Source organism: Haliotis cracherodii, unplaced genomic scaffold (genome assembly GCF_022045235.1).
Source record: "Haliotis cracherodii isolate W230 unplaced genomic scaffold, xgHalCrac1.p SCAF_2, whole genome shotgun sequence".
Lineage (NCBI taxonomy): Eukaryota > Metazoa > Mollusca > Gastropoda > Lepetellida > Haliotidae > Haliotis > Haliotis cracherodii.
The window spans coordinates 48,003,812-48,027,870 of NW_027266275.1; the positions used below are offsets into that span (position 1 = coordinate 48,003,812).

At 38.9% G+C, this 24,059-nt stretch overlaps 1 protein-coding gene across 1 annotated transcript in view; it reads left to right on the forward strand.

The window, feature by feature from the left end:
- Positions 1-24,059, forward strand: part of LOC139468155 (RNA polymerase I-specific transcription initiation factor RRN3-like) — a 346,794-nt gene that overhangs the window by 200,170 nt on the left and 122,565 nt on the right. The window contains exon 10 of the mRNA XM_071249934.1: positions 14,710-14,833. Coding sequence (XP_071106035.1) covers positions 14,710-14,833 — 124 coding nt within the window. The remainder of the gene's footprint in view (positions 1-14,709; positions 14,834-24,059) is intronic.

Consider the following 24,059-nt stretch of genomic DNA (forward strand, 5'->3'; position numbering starts at 1 on the left):
TATAAGATAACTTAGTATAAATGTTAACCATGATAACTTCCCCTCCGTCTGAAAAAGTTTGGACCCCAAACGTGTAAAAATAAAAATAATGACGGCTTAGATGGACAATGTATAAAGTTAAACTGGTAGTAGTGAATAATAATTATTATAGAGTCTCTTTGATATAAGGAAAACATAATATAAAAATGCTGTCATCAGGGAATCTGGATGTGGAGCTGGCTTGTCTTGGCACTCTGTACTGGTGGTTTTATGGGTGATGTAGGAGGCCTTGAGTTCCACATCCTGGATTGGGGTTGTAAGATAGTAAGCTGTGTCCATGGAGGTTTTACATGGAAACAAAGAAAAGAGAGTTAGCATGTTCAAATAATATGTCATATATAAATACTTCCTCAGTTTGTCTGTAATAACTAGAAAATAAAACAAATATGATAATTATGATGTAAAAGATCAGTACATAATTATTACTAAACAGTGTCATGGCCAGGAAGAATGTATTGGCGGCAAATTACAAAAGTATATGATGAGAAAAATAGTAATATCCTTCTATTTTTGGATACAATCATTAGACGAATTATATATACATATATGTGCATGTGCATATAACAAGTGCATTGATTTATTACACTAATACGGTATACAAAAGGTGTTAGAAAGGTGTATATCCTTTTTAGAATTCTTTGTTAGTTTTCGTAACTATTTGGTTTGCCTTTTCTTTGTTTTGGTTCATTTCGGTTGTTAAGTTTGCTTTATTTCAATTTGGTTTGTTTCGCTTTGATTTTCGTTCGGTTCAATGTGATAGGGTTTGGTTTATTTTGCTTCGGTACGGTTTGCTTTGCTTCGGTACGTTTTGGGTTCGATTCGCAGTATGGTTTGCTTCGCTTCGGTGCGGTTTGGGTTTCGATTCGCAGTACGGTTTGCTTCACTTCAGTGCGGTTTGGGTTTCGATTCGCAGTATGGTTTGCTTCGCTTCGGTGCGGTTTGGGTTTCGATTCGCAGTACGGTTTGCTTCGCTTCGGTGCGGTTTGGGTTTCGATTCGCAGTATGGTTTGCTGCGCTTCGGTGCGGTTTGGGTTTCGATTCGCAGTATGGTTTGCTTCGCTTCGGTGCGGTTTGGGTTTCAATTCGCAGTATGGTTTGCTGTGTGTCATTTCACTTCGCTTTTGAGATTGGTTGATCAGGTCAATGCTCCAAATTTGTTGTGATACAAATAACTCAGATGATCAGGCTGATGCCATTTGTTCTCAACTGGCGACCCATAGTGAAAGGACTGGACACAAGAAAACATAAAAAGATACATCTAATAGCTGTATCGTGATTTGCACCGTTTATTCAGGAGATTTTGTATTTTGATCAAGAATATGTTCAATTGGCATCTGTCGGTATATATGGGGAGTAGATCCTGGTATGGTCCATGGGGACTACTGTCTAAAATACGATACAAAAAGGTGTTGATGTTTCCAAAGTCTTTATGTGGAAATATAACCCTTTTGGATTTATAAATTGGTGCTTCCTCTGGATCATATGGAGGATTATCTTCTAGACGGGACCAATTACGGAGATCGTTCCAGCTATCATCAAGGTAGCGCTGTATGAGGTGGGGAGGAACATTTTCAAAATGGCATGTGTGGACAGTATCAGGATGTTCTTTATATGAGACCTTGACATAGCAGTCTCCTTGAATAATTTCAATGCCCAGAACTCTTTCTATTATATGTTCTACTCTTCGTAGGTGTTTGGGAAAAAACGGATGTGGTTTGACATCTAATTCTATGCATGGTTTGGTGTTGTCTTGCTTGACATTTCCTGACATTGTATTCCCTGACAGAACATTGACTGATTTATTGTCTTGTGCTGATTCCTTTTGGTCGAAAAACTTATGATTCTTCAGTGGACGTTTTCGTCGTTTTCCTGACATACTTCTTTTGAGGTGAAATTCTCTCCGAATGGAGTCTGGAATGCTGCTGCCATACTCCCATGTGTTTCCTCTTTCTGGATCCTTCCATTTTACTCTGTAGTACATTTTGCCATTTGCTCTCTTGGAACTAACAATTGAGTGGATGCCCTCTGGATTGAAGACTTGAGGGATATCCTTGGTTTGATTACCTGATGTTGGACTTGGAGGTTGTACCTGGCTGTCGTCGGGTTGTTTTCTGGATTTGGGCTGGTGAGGCTTACTATTCACTCCTCTTTTCCCTTTGTTTACCTTTTCATTTACCTTGGTTGGAGCACTAGGACCTGGTGTGGCATGATTTTCCTTCATTGTTGCCGTGGGACTGGTAGGTTTTTCTGTTGTACTTGGAGCAGGGTTTTTCTTCTTTGTTGGGGTCTTTTGCTTCGGACTCTTGTTGCTGGAAGTACCTGCCTTTGTTTTGGAATTGACCTTCTTACCTTTCTGTTGTGGAGGTGATTGATCAGTAGCCTGGTAAGTTGAACTTGTTGATGGGGAATTGTTGCTGTCAAACTGAGTATCATTGACTGGTTCCTCGTTGTCATCCATGACTCCTGAATCTATGTCACTGGGGTTATTGAGGTATGGTTCTGGAGGATACTGTGGACGATCAGCAGGATCAAAATATGGCTTCAGACGGTTGGCATGGACCAGTGGTTTGTGTATTTTGTCGTCAGAACTTCGGCGTAGTTTGTAGGTATAATTTGGACCTGTATGGACGATATAATAGCTACCATACCACTTTTTGGTTAATTTGTTGGAAAAGCCTTTTTCAACTTTTTGACAGTAAAGCCAAACTCTTTGACCTGGGGCGAATTCTGGTTCTTTAGCCTTTCTATTATATTGTTCTGAATACACCTCCTTAGCCCGAGCAGTGTCTTCAGCTGCGATTGTTCTAGTGATTTCAAGCTCCTCAAGCAAATTGGAAAGATAACTTTTGTTATTGTGGCCTAAATTTTCTTTTGGCATTAATGCTACATCTTGTGGAGCTCTCATTTCTCGGCCGAAAAGCATAACATATGGGGATTTTTGAGTTGATGAATTTGGAGCCATCCGATAGGCCATCATGATGCCAGGAATGAAACGGGGCCAATCATTTTGAGACTTGTTACAATAGGCTCTTAGTGACTGATTGATATAGGAATTGAGCCTTTCTACACAGCTGTTTGTTTGAGGATGGTATGGGCTGGTATGGGTAAATTTAATTGCCAAAAGTTCACAAATTGCTTTGATAAGTTTGGACATGAAGTTCTGACCTCTGTCTGAAATTAAGGTCCGTGGTGCGCCATACCGACAAAATATTTCTCTGACGAGAACATCTGCTACTTCTTTGGCTTCTTGGGTCCGAAGTGGAAAAGCTTCACACCATCTAGATGATGAATCTGTGATAACCAAAATGTACTTGTACTTATCTGGTGTTGTTGGCAGGGGACCGAGAATGTCAACGTGCCATCGGGTGAAGACCTCTTCTACAGGTAGTGGACGAAGTGGTGCCTTCTTGCCATGGTAGTGCCTCTTGGTCTGTTGACATACCTCACATGTCTGGACATAAGTGGCAATATCGCTGTACATTTTGGGCCAGTAGTACTTAGGTCTCATGGTGTTGTGCATCCTTTCTTTCCCATGGTGGCAACCGCCAAACTCTGAGTCATGATAGGATTGCAGGACTTGATTTCTGAGGGTTCTTGGGACTGCCAGCTGTTTAATGAACTTGTCTGCATGGCCTTTCTGTCTTTGTGGAACGAATCTGTATAGGATGCCTTCATCAATTTCAAAAGTATTGGCTTCGATAAGAATCTTTTGACGATCCTTTTCATTTTGTGGAAGGACATCATCCTCTTTGTAGTCAAAGATTTGGATGAAATCTGGACAAATCCTTTGTAGGTGACGTAAATTTGGATGTTCTTTTATACTTACTTCAACCAATGCGTCTTGGGTAACATCAGCATTTGTAGCATGTAATGCTGCGACAACATTAACTGGTACTGACTGATAATCCTCTTCATATTCAAAGGTGACTGACCAATGTGTTGTCTGTGTGTCTGATTCTAAGTGATTGACAATAGGTGTGCAAATATCCTCAGTCTGAGTTGTCTGTGTGACTTGTGTGGATGAATGGGTGTTTGGCAAGATTGTGGTACTGCTAGTTGATTTGCTTTGCTGAGTTGAAGTTACTGAGAAGACTGTTTTCTCAGCATCTTCTTCTGTCTGATCATTACAGTTAATATTTTCCTCATATTCCCTACGTGAGAGAGCATCGGCATTTCCATTGGCTTTGCCGCTGCGGTGAACAATGTCAAAAGTGTAGGTAGAAAGTTCCAAGGACCATCGCCCTAACCTACCTGTGGCATCCTTGATGGATTTCAGCCATTTCAATGCTATATGATCAGTGTAGACTGTGAATTTGGAATTTGCAAGGTATGGACGAAAGGATCTAATGGCTTCAACTAGAGCTAAGCCTTCCTTTTCTGTAATGCTCCAGTTCTTTTCGCTGCCATGTAGAGCTCTACCACCAAAAGCTATTGGATGTTCATTATTTTTCTCGTCTTTTTGACTCAAAACAAAACCTATGCTCATATCACTGGCATCAGTTGCAAGAAGAAATTCTTTGTCAAAATTTGGATACGCCAGAACAGGTGTATTACTCATAGCATGTTTGAGGGTGTTGAATGCCTGATCACACTCAAGTGACCATTGGAACTTTGGTTTCTTTCCTACTTCTGTCTCTGAATGCTTCTTTAGCAAGGCATTCAGTGGAAGCGCTATGTGAGCGTAATTTTTCACATATTTCCTGTAGAAGTTTGTGAGACCTAAGAAGGAGCGGATCTGCTTTTGTGATTTGGGCACTGGAAAGGTTCCAATTGCTTCAATCTTTTTGTCATCAACTTGAACACCTCCACATGATAAAACATGACCCAGAAAAGAAACTTTGTCTGTTGCAAAATTGCATTTGGATGGCTTTAGTGTTAATTTTGCCTGTTTCAGATAGTAAAATACTTGCTCCAAATGTTGGAGATGCTCTTCAAAGTTTTTGCTGTAAATTATCAAATCATCAATGTAAATCAGCGCAACCTTAAAAAGCAATTTTCTTAGCACTTTGCTCATGAGCTGTTGAAAACAAAGTGGAGAATTTGTCAAACCTTGGGGCAAACGTTTGAACTGATAAAGGCCTTGATGGGTGACGAAAGCAGTTTTATGCTTTGAATCTTCATGTAATGGCACTTGGAAGAAGCCATTAGCAAGGTCTAAAGTTGAGAAGATCTTAGCTTGTGCATTGGCTATGTTATCAACAACATCATCAAAAACTGGAAGAGGCCATGACATTGGTAAAGTGACAGAATTCAACTTTCTGTAGTCACAAACAAATCTATATGAGCCATCACGTTTCTTGACTAGGATAATGGGAGCTGAATACATAGAAGTAGACTCCTCGATCAAATCATACTTCAGGAAATCATCTATAAGCTCTTCAGTGACTTTTTGGAGATGAGGGGATTGGAGATATGGTCTACACTTAACGGGTGGGTGGTCGCCAGTGTCAATGATATGTTGGTGCATGTCAGTCTTTCCTAAATCTGCAAGACTCGTTGAAAACATGTCTCTATTTTGTCCCAAGAATCTAAGTAGTCTGTGTCGTGGTCAGGAGTCAGTTGTGTATTGGTCAAATCAAATCCTAATTTTTGTGCAATTTTAACATAATCCCTGGTGTCATTGTCTCTGTTCTCATTGTCGGTGTTAACGGTACTGATGAATGGTTGGTCAGAGCCGATTTCAAAAACAGAGTCTTGGTCAATGTAACTAAATTTGCCTACAACTGTACCCTTGTCAAGAACTTTTTCTTCTTGGGAGGGATTCATAAGCCTAAATGTAGCAGTTTTGCATTTCACTTTGGAAAGAGTTCTACCACCTGCTACTTCAGAATGAGCAGTGAGGGAAGCAATGGGTTCAATGAGGATGAGGGAATCCTCTTTGACCTCTGATAGTCTAACCTTGAAATGAATTTCACTCTGAGGGGGGATGTAAATCTGATCTATTGTTTTTGCTAATCCACTAATCTCTTGCACTGAATTGGCTATGAAATTGATATATTGCCTATCTGAGGTGCTGTTGTTAAGTATCAAGGAATGACAGCTATAATCTAAGACTGCATCATTGTCATCAAGGAAGTTCTCACCTAGTATCACTGCTTCTGGTAGTGTAGGCAGAACATAGAATCTTTGAGAAAATTCCTGATCCTCAATGACAAAATCTAACACAACTGAACCTAACACTTTATGCAATTCGCCGCCAACACCTTTAACCTGTGGAAAGGGTGAGTTTCCAAGAGTAAGGTTTTCAAAAGCTGTGCTCAGAAAAGCAGACGAAATACAAGAAATGGATGCCCCTGTATCTACTAAACAATTTGTTGTTTTTGTGCCAAATTTTGCCTGAATTACACTTTTGGCAAGGGGCGTAACTAAAGACACTGTTGGAATTTCACTTTCGAAGTTACTTTCCATACCAGACTCCATATTTGCCATGACACCTATTAGTATGTACCGTACTAAATTAAAGGAAGACAAGTAATCAACAATGTAGTACTTACAATATTTGAAGACTTTTTCTTCCTTTGTTGGTGTCTTTGGAGGAGTTGGTTGTCTTTAATCCAGTGTTGAGGTCAGAGGTAGATGCAGCTTGCTTGTTATTCCATCAGATGATCACGTTTGGACATGTCCTCCAATGGGTTCTTGTAGTTGGTTGTAGTTAGTTCCTGGACTCCGTGGTTCCGAAAACGATGATTCTCCGCCAAATTATCATGGAACTGTTCTAGGTGAACAATACCTTCCAAATGACGTGCTGGTTTTCTTGGGGAATTAGTCAGCAAAGAGCCAGAGTCACAGGAGACTAATCACAATTTTATTTACAAGAACAATTAATAATGAGCAAGTTACAATATCTTAGAAAATAACTAAGGGTGCCTCAGAAAGTCAGTACAACACTCTGGGCTGTGGGAGAGAGGTCTTGCCCTATGCTATGGATGGCTAGACAGAGGGGAATACTTAATCCTGTTAATCCTGTTGGACTGGCACTAATCTTGTTGACATATTTACTGGATGCTCTGAAAGAGATTACGGTGACACTATAGACGAGCTTGTATGGGGGCTTATCCTTAATGCCTTATAGACGAGCTTGTATGGAGGCTAATCCTTAATGAGTCTAAATTGAAGTAATTGCTGAATGCCATTCTAACATAGGTGATGACAGATTTACTTAAATAAAATAGTTCAAGGTAATCTATAAGACTATGTAGACATATCTTTTGTCTGGGAGATGGGATCTTGATACCTTAGGCTAGCATTTATCTAAAAGCTTCAAATCAATGAAACTATGTAGACGTAACCCCTTGTTTTATTGAATAGTATGTCTAGGAGATGCGCTCCCATTACCTTAGGCTAGCATCTGTCTAAAAAGCTATAACTGAAACTACTGATATTTTATATGTGCATTTTAACTGATGACAAGTATTACTTGCTAAACTATTATATGAAATGATGTATAAATATTACACCATGATAACTCATAAAAGCTCTTGATGTGGATCTAATTATTACAGGATAACTTAGTATAAATGGTTACACCATGATAAATTAACAACGCGTGTCAGTTTGACGTTGATTAATGAACAATTTGCATACTCATATATATGCAAGGGGCCGACATATGGTTCTCAGTAGGAAGTGACAACTTGCAGTATATACAGTTTTACTTTATACATGTAGATATATACATACAAATGACACTATGTGCCAAGTCAGCACATAGTGGTAGTGCTTGTTGTCTAGGTGCCCCGGAGCACCCAGCCTAACCCTAGCTAGGCTAAGGGTAAGACCTTTCTTCTCCTTCTCTCCTGTCTCAATCTCTCTAGACCAAGGCTTATATAGCCAAGGTCACCTGACATTTAGTAAGTAATAAATATAAATGTAAACAGTAAATCGTCAGTGACATACTTGCACATCCATTTCAGGATGGCAGACGGTCGATGTACACAAAAATGGGGATTAACAAATAGGATTAGCATCTAATAAATAACAGCAATTAAGTGTTTCAAGGCATAAAGATGTCATGGCTCCAGGGTAATGAGCCTTTGCAATCAAATGTTCTTCAGACAATGGATGTCGTAAATCAGTCGCTATGACACACTCCTGGCCGCTCAACCCTTGATAACCTCGCCCGACTAGAACAAGATGTTAAGACAGGACAACTATATAAACAATATACCACAGGCATCTTCTTAGACTTCTCTAAAGCTTTCGACATGGTATGGCACGATGGGCTAATACAAAAACTTTAAAAAATAGGACTCAAAGGTCAGATAATAAACTACATCCAGGACTTCCTAAACAATCGTAAAATAACAAACATAAAAACATGAAACCCGCCTCCCCAATCCTCCAGCTAGACAATCAAACAATCAAATTTCAAAAACAAACCAAATTCTTAGGACTTATTTTCGATGAACATCTCACCTGGGATGCTCACATCCAAAACCTAACAACTAAATGCAGTAAAGACCTAAACACCCTAAGATGCCTAACTGGCTCTAACTGGGGAGCCTCCAAAGATACCCTCCTCTCTCTCTACATATCACTAATTAGATTAAAACTAGACAACGGCTGCGCCATTTACAACACCTTAAACAACTCTCTATCTAAAAAACTTGACTCAGTACAATATCAGGCTCTCAAACTAATTACACGCACCCAACATGGCACCTCCTACACCTCACTTCAGGCCTTAACAGGAGAAATGCCATTAAGTCTACTCAGGGAACAGCTAAGCTTAAATTTCTGGGCCGCGTCCCAATCAAACTCTCTCATCCAAAACTTGATAAACCAAAACATCAGCCCCAAAAACCAAGCTTTAGCTCGTAAACACCCCTTACCCTAATATCCCAAAGAATAACAAACTACCTAAATGAACACCAAATTAAAAATCTGAAACAAAACTGCAAACAATCAAATATCTTCACCCCTAAACTTAAAATACCCAAAATAGACACAACACTAGCTAGCCAAATAAATAAACAAACCGACCCAAACATAGCTAAAGCTACCACACTAACATACATACACGAAAATTGGCCAAATTGGTGTCACATTTACACGGACGGATCTTCAGATCCGACCTCCAAACACACAGGTTTTGGAGTCCATACCACAAAACCAACTAAAACCACACAATCCTTCCGACTCCCAAACAACCAATCAATATTCACGGCAGAACTAATGGGCATGGCCTCAGCCCTCCATAATCAAGAATCCAAAAACCACAAAAAAATCCTAATACTTACCAACTCCCTAAGTGGACTGCAAGCCCTCCAAAACAAAAATACAAAAAAACGACCTAAATTAATAAATCAAATACTTAAAAGATTCAACGACCTAACTAAGGCAGGCAAACAAATAACCTTCTTGTGGATACCTGCCCATGTAGGAATATACGGTAATGAAAACGCCGATAAAGCAGCTAAACTATCCCTCAAAATCCCAGAAATAAGCTTAAACTTACCCATCTCAAAATCAGAAATAAAAAGTGTAAACAAGCAAAAAATCACAAAAAAATGGCATAACCTATATCTAAAGTCAAATAGCCAAATCAAAAAAGTGCTCAGCAGACCACTAACCAAACCAAAAATTCTCAACCCATCAAAAAAAATCGACAAAGTAATCACTAAACTCCAAACAGGACACACCAACCTAAATAACCACCTAAAAAAAATAACACACTGCAAACAACTAGAAACTCACTCATCCACTGCACACACTACCTAACACATCGAACCGCATTACAAACCATCCTCAATCTAAACAAGGCTCTCACTCTAGAAGCAATACTAAACCCACAAAATAAACTAGAAAACTTCAAGGCCTTAGGCGTATTCTTAATCAAAACGGAACTAATAAAACGCATCTAAAAACACAATAACCTACCAAATCAAAATCACATAAACAAACAAACATCCACCATACCCAGCTCCCTTAGTTCTCCTCCCCAACCCCATCGGCATCTATTCCAAATCTCAAAATTCCCAAATTATATATAAGCAACCCCTAAAGCCCCCTCTTGGGTTGCACACACCACTTTCGCCCCTTTCGGAAACACATTAAATGGCCTGGCCGGGCCCGTGTGCGAAATACACATCAGTCGGAAAGCGCACGTTAAATCTCCAAAGTAAGTAAGTAAGTAAGTAAGTAAGTAAGTAAGTAAGCACTATCCATCACTTGCTTGATAAAGGTGTTTAGCAATTAGGTGATGGTAAACAGGCGGGATGTAGTAGCCTTGATCTCTGTTCATTGCTGGCTGGATCCTTTTGATGTAGATGGCTTCTAGGAGTTTCCTGATTTTGTAGTCTGATTGATTGTTGGCCAGGATCTTGATGTTGTTCCACTGGATGTTGTGGTCGGGGTGGGTTTGGGTCCTAAAGGTGTAGGGATCTACACCGAAACGTCGCACTAATTGTAATAAAGAAGTTGTTCATTCATAGAACTCGTCTTACTTCATCACACCAACTTCTAAATGCCGCTGAAAGAAGTTACAGTACTCATGATGACTGAGGGAACGTTCAAGTCTCGATACAATTCCTGCAGGTATCTGTGAATCCTCTGCAGACACATCACACAGACTTGTATCCTCCATATGTGGAGCAATCTCATCAACATTACCTTGATCCAAAACAGTCTCGCATGTTGTTCCAGGTATAAGATGGGACACATTCTGTAGGAGAAGATAAGATAATCAAACATCAGCTGGGATATTTTTCAGAAATGTATGTCCTTATTTAGAAAAAAGAATGTTATCTAATTTTCTTACTTACCAAAATGTTTTTCGGAGTCATGAAATTATTATGTATAAATTTTATTTGGAATTAACATTATTAAAGCCAAATTTATCCTGACTAAAATAAGAAATATTAAACATTAAACTCAGTACTTGATCTAAATATGTACAATACGTGGGTCTTGGCTCCTAAAGTTATAGGACAGTCTGATTATGCTAATGGAATAACTTGTTTTAACATTAACACTTTGGTTGCACCAAAATGACTGGAGCAAACGAAATAACATCAAGGTCTAAAGTTAGATTCATCTGTTTATCTAACAAACGTATTGAAAGTTTGAATGTCTTGTTTGAAAAAACAGTTGGCAAAGGATGAAGTTTACTCGGTCCCTGCTGTCAATCAGAGTGTTCCGAACATAATCTGGTGCTGTCATTTCTTGAATATTTAAAGTTGGAATGGACAAGTTTGCACCTTTGAATCCAAACACTCCTCAGTCGTATATCTGCAGGGAATCTGTGCATTGTGATCTTCCGGCCATTCGAAAATTTCTTATAGTGATTGCTACTAATACAACAGCATCGCTGTTTTGACGGCATCTTGATGTTTAACGTTCTCAAAGGCGCGACACGTCTCGGAAGTAGATACCCATTGACCAGCACATGTGCATCATGTTTTTTATAGCGGCCGCCAAGGACGTTTTGAGAGAGGGCAATTGCCTGCACTCTTCTTAGTTTCAATGTGAGTTCTCCTATTTCTCCTTACATTAGTTCTAGTGAAGTGTCTGTTGCTGCACCTGTGGCTAGCATTAGGGCTTTGTATTGTATTCTGTCCATGCAGGCATCTCAAGACAGTATTTGATGCTGAGTGAAAGGCCTCACCGTCATAGTCAATTTTTGATCTGATAAGTGATTTGTAGAGGCCCAGCTGAGTGTCCCTCGATGTGGCCCAAGATGTGCCTGAAATTGCCGGTAATATGTTCAGATTTTTTTACATCTGTATTCCACATATTCTATTTGCTCCAAGTGAGGTGTTGATCTAGGATCACCCCTAGAAATATTGTGGATTTTTCAAATTTGATAGATTTGCCTTTTATGGAGAGACAGGGTATCATAGCATCTTTCCCCCTGCGTCTGAATAGAACTCCCACAGTTTTTTCACTTGAAAGGGTGAACCCCCATATATTGCACCATTGGTCTACTCCGTCCAGGGCTGACTGCATTTTTTTTCAAATTTGTGCAATATATATCTGTGTTTTACCAATATTGCTCCATCATCAGTGGATTTAGAAGTTTGGGTAGGAGAGTTGATATGATCGAAAAGATCATTGATGATGATGTTAAACAGGGTTGGGCTTATAATGCTGCCTTGTGGTGTGCCATTGTCCAGTGACATAGAATCAGATTGACTGTTCCCTACTTTAACTGATAGCGACCTGTCTTGCAGGAAGCTGTCTATGAAGTTTGCCATGTTCCCTTCTACTCCATTTTGTGCTAGTTTTGTGAGGAGTCCGTCATGCCATACCATGTCCAAGGCTTTGCTGAAGTCCAGAAATACTGCGGTTAGGTATTCATTTTCCACTCTTAGTTTATGATCTAGACACGAGTGTCCCTTCCTGAAGCTGCTTTGGTCAGGTTTGATGTGGTTGCCAGTTTCAAGGTGATGCATGAGCCTTTTTGTAACCATGGCTTCCATAGCTTGGCACATGTCTGAAGTGATTAAGATATAACCATATTGTGTTATACAACTCAGTGAGTAAGCTCTTTGTTTGATCAGGTAGGTTTTCCAATATCTTGTAACTGATTGTGTCTAGACCAGGTGCTGTACCTTTTCTATGTTGTATCACATCATCAAACTCTGTCAGAGTAAATGGTATATTGTACACCAGATGTTGCTTTGTGGCTGGTTTGATATCTTAGGCATAAGCATATTTTCCTGTTGGAATTCTTTGCTGCAAGTTTTGTTGCTTCTGACAAATGAGAGGTCCTCAACTAGAATGTTGGCCTATTCTTTGACCGTATGTTTGTTGGCTAACTTGGGAACTTTTTTAGGTTTACGCGTACCCCTGATTGCCTGTATTTTGTGCCAGACTGTTTAAGCATTTGTTTTTTCATTTAGAGATTTGCAGAAGGTCTACCATGAATTCAATTGTCTATGAAGTACCTCCCTTTCTTTCCTATTGAGGGCTTTCTTTCTTACTCACCTAGCTTTTGCTATTTCCCAGTTTAACCAAGGTACCAGAGTTTTGCCGGTTTTGTGGAATTTAGACACTGTCCGAAAAGGTGAGGCAACCTAGGGGGATTTTTTTAGGGTTGCTTTCTTTATTTGAATTTTGAAATATGCCATGCAAAAGGTGTGGTGTGGGGACTAAATGGAGTTTTGTGAGTTTGTGTGTTTTTATAGGTTTAGAATTTTAGGGTTTATGGACAGCTTGTTTGTTGTACTTTTTTAGAGGTGACTGAGTAGGACTGTTTTGATTAGATAGATGCATAGTGCTTAAAAAGTTTGTAAGTCATTTAGGGGTTTTAGTAGCGTTGCTAGTGTCATTTGATTGTTGCAGTTTAGTGTGGATTGGAGTGTTGTTCTGTGTTGCTGGTAATGTGTGCAATATAGTATTACGTGTTCAGGAGTTTCTTTTGAGTTGAAGTGGGGCCATTTAACGGTTTGGTGTTTGATGTAGGTGGGAGTTTAACTTAGTGTGGCCTGTTTGTAGTTCAGTTATTACTCATACTCTGTCAATTTGTTTGGTTTTATGATGGATTTTTGTTTTTTTGAGTGACTTAGTTTGCAATCAGATGTATGATAGTTATTTGGCCACTTTTTGAAGATTTTCTCTTTTGTGATACTTTTAATTTCGTTTTTTGATATTGGTAGGTTGATGCTTACTTCTAATTTTAGTGCTGATTTGGCTACTTTGTCTGCATGTTCGTTGCCAAACACACCGACTTGGGCAGGGATCCAAACTATTTCTATGTCTTTACCTAGTTTACGTAGATTGTTGGCGCTTTTAATAATCTGTTGTATTAGTTTTGGGTGCTTTTTTGTGTTTTTGTTTTCTATGGCCTGGAGCCCACCTAACGAGTCAGGGCAAGGGGAAAACTCAGTTATTTTTCGAGTAAATGTTTTGTAGGAATCAGTTGATCATGAAAGCGGTGGAATACTTTACACATTTAAGCTCAGTTTAGGCCGGCAAGTACCTTGTGGCAACAAAGGCCAGTCCCTATATTTCTCAAGAGCATCTACAATTTCACCCCCAAAAAGACAGCATGCTCCAGCTAAGATTCATAAAAAGCTTCAGAGCCTTCGGATCTGCCTGTCAGTTAATATCAATCTCATTAAAATCAGAACTTAGTTCTCGCTACCGCTTAACAAAGATCTAGGGACATCCCATTACGGGTCACGTCAGACCAACCTTGCGCGAACTTTGACCGACCAATGGATGAAAAATCAGAAACCAGTTTTCTCGTGCTTTACGGCACAAATTTCAAATTGGCGACTATCCTTCGAAACATATTTTGACAAATTCTTGATTACAAATTTGAAACCTGAACAAAAAACATTCTGGAATGACTAATATATGGTCTAGAAGGTTAAGATTCAGTTGTTAAACCCGTAACCATCGTTCGGAATACCCCATGTTAAAGTTTTCGAGATTGCATGATTAGGAATCACATTCCGACAGTCACTTTCATAATCTGGTAAGCGACGCACTGATCGGTCGGATGAAAGGTCGTTCTGACGTGACCCCTAGGTAGCGAGAAGTAGGATCTGATTTTAATGAGATTGAGTTAATATTGTCATATAGTGCAAGTTTATGCATATTACGATTTTGATGTATTGAGATCTGTACAAGATAAAATTGAGATAACAGTCACTTTTTAGAAGTGATCACCTAATACACAAACTGAGATTGCAATTATTCGGCATAAAAATCATATTCTTTCAGGAGGTGCCCAGTAAACATCAAGATGATAACATGCCTGATATTGCTGAGCATGTGGGAGCCCAAAAGCTTGATGTTCTCATGGAAATGTTGCTGAAATATATACATGACACATCATATAAGAAAGGTGAGAAATTAACAGGGTCAAACAATTTATTAATATGGTAAAGGGAAGCACGGAAGATCCAGTTGTTGCACTAATCATATCAGCACCATCTACAGCAAACATGCATACTTTCGACAGATTAAAAATAGCATTGGTGAACCAATATCATGCTCCAGAGATGAATACTTGAAAGGTATAAATAGCACAAAAATGTCGGGAACCTGCGAAATTGAATAAATGGCAGTTAGTATTGACAAGTGAATAGAATAGCTGTAGTGCTGATGTAATACAGATCTCAGATATATTGAGACAGACTGGAATGTGAGTGCTGATTAGAATGTAGCTGCTGCACAAACAAAAATATAAATTAATATGTAGTAAATATGCAAAGAAAATAACACGATATTAGAATATTTTACTCCTGTTAAAAACATAGTTAAAGATACAATTATGTCAATGATTGCATCAAAATTCTTTTAAATTATATTTTTGGGTGTTGAGAGAAAATAATAAATACAAAACAAACATTGTTTCGGTTCATGTAACATGAACATTTAGCATAAACGCTTCGCGGAAATCAGATCGTGGCATTCGTTTCACGTGCAGAAAATGAATGCATTGCAAATTGTCAATGCAGGCTTTTCATTCGTTGGAGCAAGACACACTTTACGGTCGTTGACAAATATTCGTGATCTTTATAGAAACTAGTTGTTTTTGGACCAATATTCGTGGTCTTTGTGTAAACTAGATGGACCAATATTCGTGGCCCTTAGAAACGTAAAGTGTGTACTTGCTCCTATAGCTATTCATTCCTGCTTTTGTGGTCATGGACCTTCTATAGTTTCTTCATTTACATAAAAAACAAAAAACATTTAGTTCCCATACATGTTAAGAAGAGAATCACGTTTCGTTCCCCATATGTCATAGGAAGAGAATCATGTTTATCGTATAATTTCCAGTAGTGTAGAAAAGACGAAAGGTAGACACGCGAATGTCGCCTTTCACTGCGCAACAAACATTGGTAGCACAGCGTGTTTTTCTGCTTATGAGTGTTTATTTTTTGTCTTTTTTACTTCACTTTAATAGTTTAGACGGTTTCTTTGTAAATCATTTTTCATTACATTATCTGTGAATATTAGGCTTTATAGGCCTACATTTAAACCAGGATAATGTCTCATAGTTCGGAATCAAAAGTGGATTCTAAAGGATCAGAATCCACAGATGATGACTTAGATGTCACAATAGCAGCTTTAAGGCAACAAAAGACAGTTGCTAAATCAGCGTTGACAAAAAATAAGAATAAATTGTTGGAGTTGCTTGAACAAGAACTTCCAACACGTAAAACAATAAGGGAAACAACTGATAAAGTCTGTTCTCTTCACTGTAAAGATGGTTGTATAATTGTAAAGCTCTTGAAGGCTTACAAAAAGGCTGGTGAAGTTGATAAGGTGAAGAAAACAAGCATTGAAATAGATGAAATTGAGGAAGTCAAAGATTCAGCTATTGACAAAGCACAAGTGTATCTAAGAAACACGTTGGATTCTAGTTCATCTATGTCTATGCTATCAGGAATACCTGATATATTTCATTCAGAAAAAAGTCAAACTTCTCATGGAGCAAAAGGTAGTAAACAGGCGTCTGATAAGGGAGCTTGTGTAGATGGTGCTCAGAGCAGCAGTTCTGATGGTAAGTACACACAGCAAAAATACAAGAATGATGAACAGGTTCCACATCCCAAACCAGAATGTGACGGAACTCTTGATTCGAGACTTCCATGTCGCAGATATCATAGCACTGGTAAGTCTAATCAAAACAGTATTGGCCAGGATCTATGGAAGCAATTGAAACGAGTTAAGCCGCATTAATGGCTTATGTTGACAGTGCTCCTGCAACAAATGAATATAAATTGTTGCAGCTCAAGCACTACCTATCAGGTGAACCTGCACAGCTTATTGCCAAATTAGATCATAGTGCGGTGGCATATGAGATTGCTCTTGAGCGTTTGGAGAGGAAATATGGAGGCAAAAGACGACAAATAGCATTAAAGTTAGAGGAAATTTCTTACGTCAAGCCATTAAGCCCAGGAAATGCCAGAGATCTAGATAAGTTTGCTGACATGCTAGAAGTGGCAGTTGTTAGTTTCAGAGAGGCTGACAAGATAGAGGAGCTAGGTGATGGTTGTTTGTATTTGTTGCTGCTGAAAACGTTAACTGAAAGCATGATAGTTCAGTATAGTAGACAGGAATCTGTTGAGACTCTTCGTGAATGGATTATTCAAGAAGCAGAATTCAATAATGTAGCCAAGTTAAACATGGCTTATCAGAGAGGTCAAAGACATCAGAATCTAGACAACATCAAAGATCAGGTACATACTTTGGTGCAAAAGGTGTAAGCAAGGCATGACATTGTCATGTCTGTAAAAATCCCAATCACAAGATTTGGCAATGCAGAATATTTAGAAATCTTGATGTTCCAAAACGATGGGATAAAGCAAAGGAAATGAATCTTTGCTTCCGATGTCTTGGAACAAAACATCTTGGACATTTATGTACTATATCAGATAAATGTGGTATAGACAGTTGTCAAGCTACTCATAATCTCCTGCTACATGACAATTACAAAGGAAGTAATCACAATGGACACTGTAGTGGTACTGGAGTAACTGATAAAAAAGGTATTATCCACAATGTCTATTACGAAGATGCAATCTCATTTCTCTGCACTTAGAACCATTCCAGTTGTACTGAAGAATGGTAACAAGAGATTAGTGGTCAATGCCTTGTTAGACGATGCAAGCACTCAAACATACATCAATGAAGATGCTGCATCAGAACTTGGTCTGCAGGGTCAAACTAAATCTGTTAACGTCCTTAACAGTAAAACAGAAACCTTTGACAGTGTCAGTTGAATTTGGATTGGAAAGTATTGATGGCTCAGTTGACATGCAGATAGTAACTTTATCAACTAATAAAGTCACTGGCAGCATGAAAGTGTTTGACTGGCAAAAATATGCACAGAAATGGTCTCTTGAGGGACATACAGTTTCTCAGTTTAGGTTCACGGCCAATTGTTGACATACTGATAGGTATGGATTACCTGGGACTGCATTCCTCCCGTAGTGATGTTTGTTGTAGGCCTGGGGAACCAGTGGCTAGACTCACACCTTTGGGGTGGACGTGTGTAGGGAATGTAACAGGGCTCCATGTTAAACAGAAACAAGGAATAGGTACATTCTTCGTAAATAACATTGACACTGAACACAGTGGGGTAAAGGACATAGATCTTTTGGTCCAACGATTTTTGGAAATAGAAAATGTTTCCAGTTCTAATCCCAGCATGAGTGTGAATGATCAAACGGCTGTTGATGCTGTACAATCCTCTCTTCAGTACTGCAATGGTAGGTACAAGGTTGGGGTTCCTTGGAAAAAGACAGCTGATGAACTTACTAGCAACTATGATATGGCTTTCAGTCGGTTGTTGAACATTGAAAAGAAGTGTCCAAAGACAAAGCCATTTCAGAGGTATATGATGATGTCATTGCACAATATATCAACAAAGGTTACATCAGGAAAGTGCCTGAAAAAGAAAATAAAGAAACAAAATGGTTCTTACCTCATTTTCCTGTCATGAAACCAGATAGAACATCAACAAAAGTCAGAATAGTCTTTCACACGTCGACAAAATGTAACAGTTTGTCCTTGAAGGATACAATTCATCATGGTCCTAAGTCCTATTTGTTTGAGATTTTGCTTCGCTTCAGAAAGCACCCAGTCGTGATTATTTGTAATATTGCTGAGATGTATCTCCAGATTGTAATCAGTGAAGGAGATAGTTCTCATTTCAGATTCCTTTGGAGAAGTATGGACTAGAACTAAACACCTGATGTTTACAAATTTAACAGATTTGTGTTTGAAATGAATTGTTCTCCTTTCTTGGCACAATATATTTCACAGGAACATGCCAAAAATCACAGAAGAGAATTCCCTTTGGCTGCAGAAAAAGTTCAGAAATCCACTTACATGGATGATAACATGGATTTAGTAGAAAGTGATAGTCAGGCAATAGAACTCTATGAACAGCTAAATGCCTAATGGAGTTCAGCAGGTATGCATGCCAGAAAATGGGTTTCTAATTCTACACAGGTTCTAGACAACATTCCTCTTGAAGACAGATTGAAGGAGATCAATATACACATGCAGGAGTTGCCTTCAGTTAAGGCTCTTGGTCTGACTTGGAATGCAGAAAGTGATGACTTTTGTTTCTGTTGCCATGTTCAAGACAACAGTTTAAGTATGACAAAAAGAAACTTTTTGAGAGAAACTGCAAAACTCTTTGATCCCCTTAGCATTTTGGCACCTTTCATCATAAGGGCCAAAGTTATCCTCCAAGAAAAATGGACAACAAGTGCTGGGATGAAGTTATCAACCCCCGATTAGAACAGAAAGCACGGAAGTGGTATCATGAAATAGAACTTCTTAGATCGATTTGGGTACCAAGATGAATTCAAGTGGCTTCTGCTATAGAAAATACAAAGCTGCAGGTTTTCGCAGATGCTTCACAAGAAGCATATGAGGCTGTTGTATATGCAGTCACTATGGACAAAGGGGAGGTGGTCTCAAGTAATCTCGTAGCTGCAAAGAGTCATGTGGCAGGTCTTAAAGCAGTCAGTATTCCAAAAATGGAATTGCTTGCAGCTGTCATTGGAGTTAAACTTATCAATGCTGTTGTAAAGGCCTTGGCAATAACACCTCAGTCTGCAACACTATGGTCTGATAGCTTAAATGTGTTGTGGTGGGTGAAAAGTCCGAGTAGAAGTTTGAAGTCACTTGTGGCAAATCGTGTTGGATACATCCATGAGAATACAAATCCTAGTCAGTGGAGGTATGTCCCCTCACAACTTAACACTGCAGATATTGTCAGCAGAGGTGCTCAAGTTAAAAAATTGGAGAACAGGAAATGGTTAAACGGTCCTGAATTCCTGACTTCAACAGAAAATGATTGGCCAAAACAAGTTGTTGACTTCAGTAACTGTGGTAAACTTGAACGAGGAATTCCTCAGATAGCAATGTTCTGTGAAACAGATGAAGAACCACCGTAGCGTTTACAACCTTCTAGGTTTTCAAACTGGAAACGACTTTGCAGAGTTCTTGCATGGATTTTCAGATTCTTCAACAACTCTGGTATACCAACCTGTATCCATAAAAAAGGTAATCTAGATCTTTTCAACAACTTTCGTATACCAACCTGTATCCATAAAAAGGGTGATCTAGATCTTGAAGAAATTGAAGATATCTGAAATGAAACTGTTGACCAAAACACAGAAAGAGAGTAAAAACTATACCATGAAGAAGGTAAACACATGGGTACGAACAGTGTTTTGGCAGCACTATCGTCAAGATTCTGGATTTTTTCATCCAGGGAAGAAATTCGTGAGTGGGAGAGAGAGTGTTCTTGGTGGTTAAGACAAAACCCACACATCAAATCATGGCAGATCTGGCAATTAGAGTGAAATGTTTGTTACATGCATTTACTCAAGTTGGTGTTGACTATGCTGGCCCATTTATCATAGAGCAAGGTAGAGGAAAACGTCGCCAAAAGCGATACCTTTGTCTCTTTACGTGTCTCTCTACACGAGCTGTACACTTAGAGGTAGCTTATGGACTTGACACACACTCCTTCTTGAATGCCTTATTTAGAATGGCACATAGACGTGGAATGCCAAAGGAAATAATTTCAGACAATGGCACAAATTTTGTTGTGGCTGCAAAAGAGTTGAAGGTTCTTGTGTCAGAATTGGACTCAGATGCAGTAAAAACTTCACTTACAAACAAAGGAGTAATTTGGACATTTAATCCTCCTCATGGTCCTCACTTTGGTGGTGTCTTCGAGTCCATGATTAAGTCGGCCAAACGCTCTATCTTTGCAATATTGAGCGCTGGAGATGTTACTGATGAGGAGTTAATGACTGCCTTCACAGGTGCAGAAGCTCTTGTTAACTGTTGACCATTGACTTACCAGAGTGCCCATCCACAAGATGAGACACCTTTACCACCAAACCATTTCCTTCATGGACAGATGGGAGGAGAATTCGCTCCAGAAATTGATTCATCGTTCACTCCAAGGAGGAGATGGAGATAAGTCCAAGAGTTTGTGAGACATGTATGGAGACGTTGGATGAGGGAATGGTTGCCAACTCTCAATGTCAGGAAAAATGGTTCACTCCAACCAAAGACTTTAGAGTGGATGACGTTGTGATTGTCGTGTCTCCGAACTCACCTCGTGGTTGTTGGCCTCTTGGCAGGATAGTGAAGATATTTCCTGGACAGGATGGTCACGTGAGAGTGGTGGAGGTTCAAATTGGACAATCAAAACTTACGAGACCTATGACAAAGATTTGTCCTTTAGAATGGAACATTGATACAGAGAATTAATAATCTAGTACAGTGAGGCTGCCAAAGTAGAAGATTTAGCATATCAGATCAGTATTTCTTGTACATAGTGAAAATAGTGGAATTTTTATCAGGATTGTTAGTTCGTTGGTTTGTTAGTTCGTCTTCGTGTTAAAATTTATTGGTATTAGTTGATAGACATGGGTCTATCATCAAGAGGGGGTATATTGAGGAGAGAAAATAATAAAAACAAAACAAACATTGTTTATTCATGTAACATGAAAATTTAGCATAAACACCACATGCTTCGTGGAAAACAGATCGTGGCATTCGTTTCACGTGCAGAAAATGAATGTTGACATGTGATGCTTTGCAAATTGTCAATGCAGGCTTTTCATTCGTTGGAGCAAGACACACTTTACGGTCATTGACAAATATTCATGGTCTTTATAGGAACTAGTTGTTGTTGGACCAATATTCGTGGCCCTTAGAAACATAAAGTGTGTACTTGCTCCTATAGTTAGCTATTCATTCCTGCATCCGTGGTCATGGACCTTCTATAGATTCTTCATTTCCATAAAAAGAGAATCACATTTCGTTCCCCATACATGTTAAGAAGAGAATCACGTTTCGACCCCCATATGTCATAGGAAGAGAATCATGTTTAGTTCCCCATTAATCATATAATTTCCAGTGGTGTAGAAAAGACGAAAGGTAGACACGTGAATGTCGCCTTCCACTGCGCAACATTGGGTAACTTTAACCGAATCACTGGTAGATTGGGAGAAAACATGTGTACAGCTGATTGCTGTTTCCGGCTTAGTTTATGAGACAATACACACGGTAATCTTAAAGGGGCATTTGTGGTAGGAACTAGTTGGCGGAGCTTATACAAGTGACCTGACAGGTCAACCAAATTTCATTGGTTAAAAAGTAAACACCCACATGGGCTGTTTGACAACCAGGACGTATGTTTTTATGGTAATAAATATCCATCAAACTATTCTTATTTGGTTTCAAAACCTACCTGCCATGTCGTCTTCACATCTTCATAAAGTGTTACTGTAGAATGTATATGATTTATGTTTTCAATCCAGTCCAACACACACTAATTAGTCCTGCGCCTGATTTTCTTGATGAGAACAAAGTATGTTTGTCGTGATGAATAAGAGCAGTGTTAATGAAACATTCACCATGATATCTATCACGGCACTAATGTAGTTCTGTTGTGTACAGTTGGTATATTTGTGGTTTATGAATAGCATTTCTTAAAATATCCACGGAAATCGGTGATTATAACAGTGTTTTCTTTCATTGTGTTTGTCATGCCTGTAGCAGTAAGTCTATATATCTAATGTGTTTACATTGTAGCTTGTTCCACCAGAGTGCTATGTACACAGTTATTATAGCTAGTTGTTGTACCAGCACTATACTGTAGATCATTGGGAGTTATTCCCCTTTAGTTGATTAAACACAAGCTCCTCACAGTGATAGCCCGTTCGTGGAGCTCTCTATACTATTGCTGCCACCAGTCAAAACTCCCCACTGTGAATAGGTGGCCACAACCATGCTTGGAGTTGAACTCGCAACCGAATGACCGTTATGTTTACAAACAAGTGACGACTGTCGTGACGCCGAATACACTTATCGCTGCTAAATTACTTTCTTCGTTTGTCAATTTGAATTTCTGTTTCATTAAAACTATCGTGTTATTGATATAGTAAGAATGTAAGGGAGAAGTTGGTTGATTTTCCGTTAGTCTGCAATCTCGAACCATTCTGATTATTAAAACAACAAAGTAAATTCATCGGGAAAACATGGTCAGTCGTAAACCTTTTCAAAAGGAAATATCATGGCATTCCCAAAGACATAAACAAAAGTATAAACGTTACATTTGGGGTTAGAGGGCAAATTTCAAGATTCTTGTAATGGCCGTGCCCACACTGGTGGCAGCGATGTTACCGAGAGTGTAACGAAGGTGTCACATGCTGGGAAGGAGCTTGGATTAAACATGGCTATAAACAAGACATGTGCTTTTGACTCACTAGAAAGTTGAACCTCCTAAACAGAAGTTCCAGAAGTCAATAAGACCATTACATGGTGTCAGAAGCTGGTAAATGAACTCAGCTGACATAATGCAAGGATTAGAGCGTCCTAAAGCACTAGATTTCACTTAGTGAAAACTGGCATAGATTCAAGCAGGCATGGGAGTGCTATTACACTGTCACTGTAGATGGAAAACAAAAGACTGAGCAATACAAGTCTTCATTACTCCTAAATGCCATTGGGGATAATGCAAGAGAAGTATATAATTCGTTTCAATGGGATGAAGAACAAGATAATTTGAAATTAGACAAAATTATTGAAAACTTTGAGCAGTATTGTGTTCCCAGAAAAAGCATAACTTTTGAAAGGTACAAGTTTTTCACTTGTTCTCAGGAGTCTGACCAGAAAATTGATCAGTATGTTTGTGAATTACAGCAAATGGCAAAATCTTGTGAATTTGGCACTTTGAAAGACAGTTTAATTAGAGACAGAATTGTTTGTGGTGTCTACAATAGTACATATTGTGAGAGATTGCTCAGAGATGACAAGTTAACGTTGACAAAAGCTATTGATTCAATTAGAGCAGCAGAAATGGCAAGTTTGCAAGCTAAAGAAGTAAGTGAAGATGCATCTGTTCATTATGTCAAATCCAAGCCAAAACACAACAAAACAAAACAGAACTATAGAAAACCTGGAAAAAATGAACATTGTGGTAGATGTGGTAATAACACACACAAGCAAGGTGATAAATGCCCTGCATCTGGTCAAACATGTTTGAAATATGGTCGTATGGGACATTTTCCAGCACAATG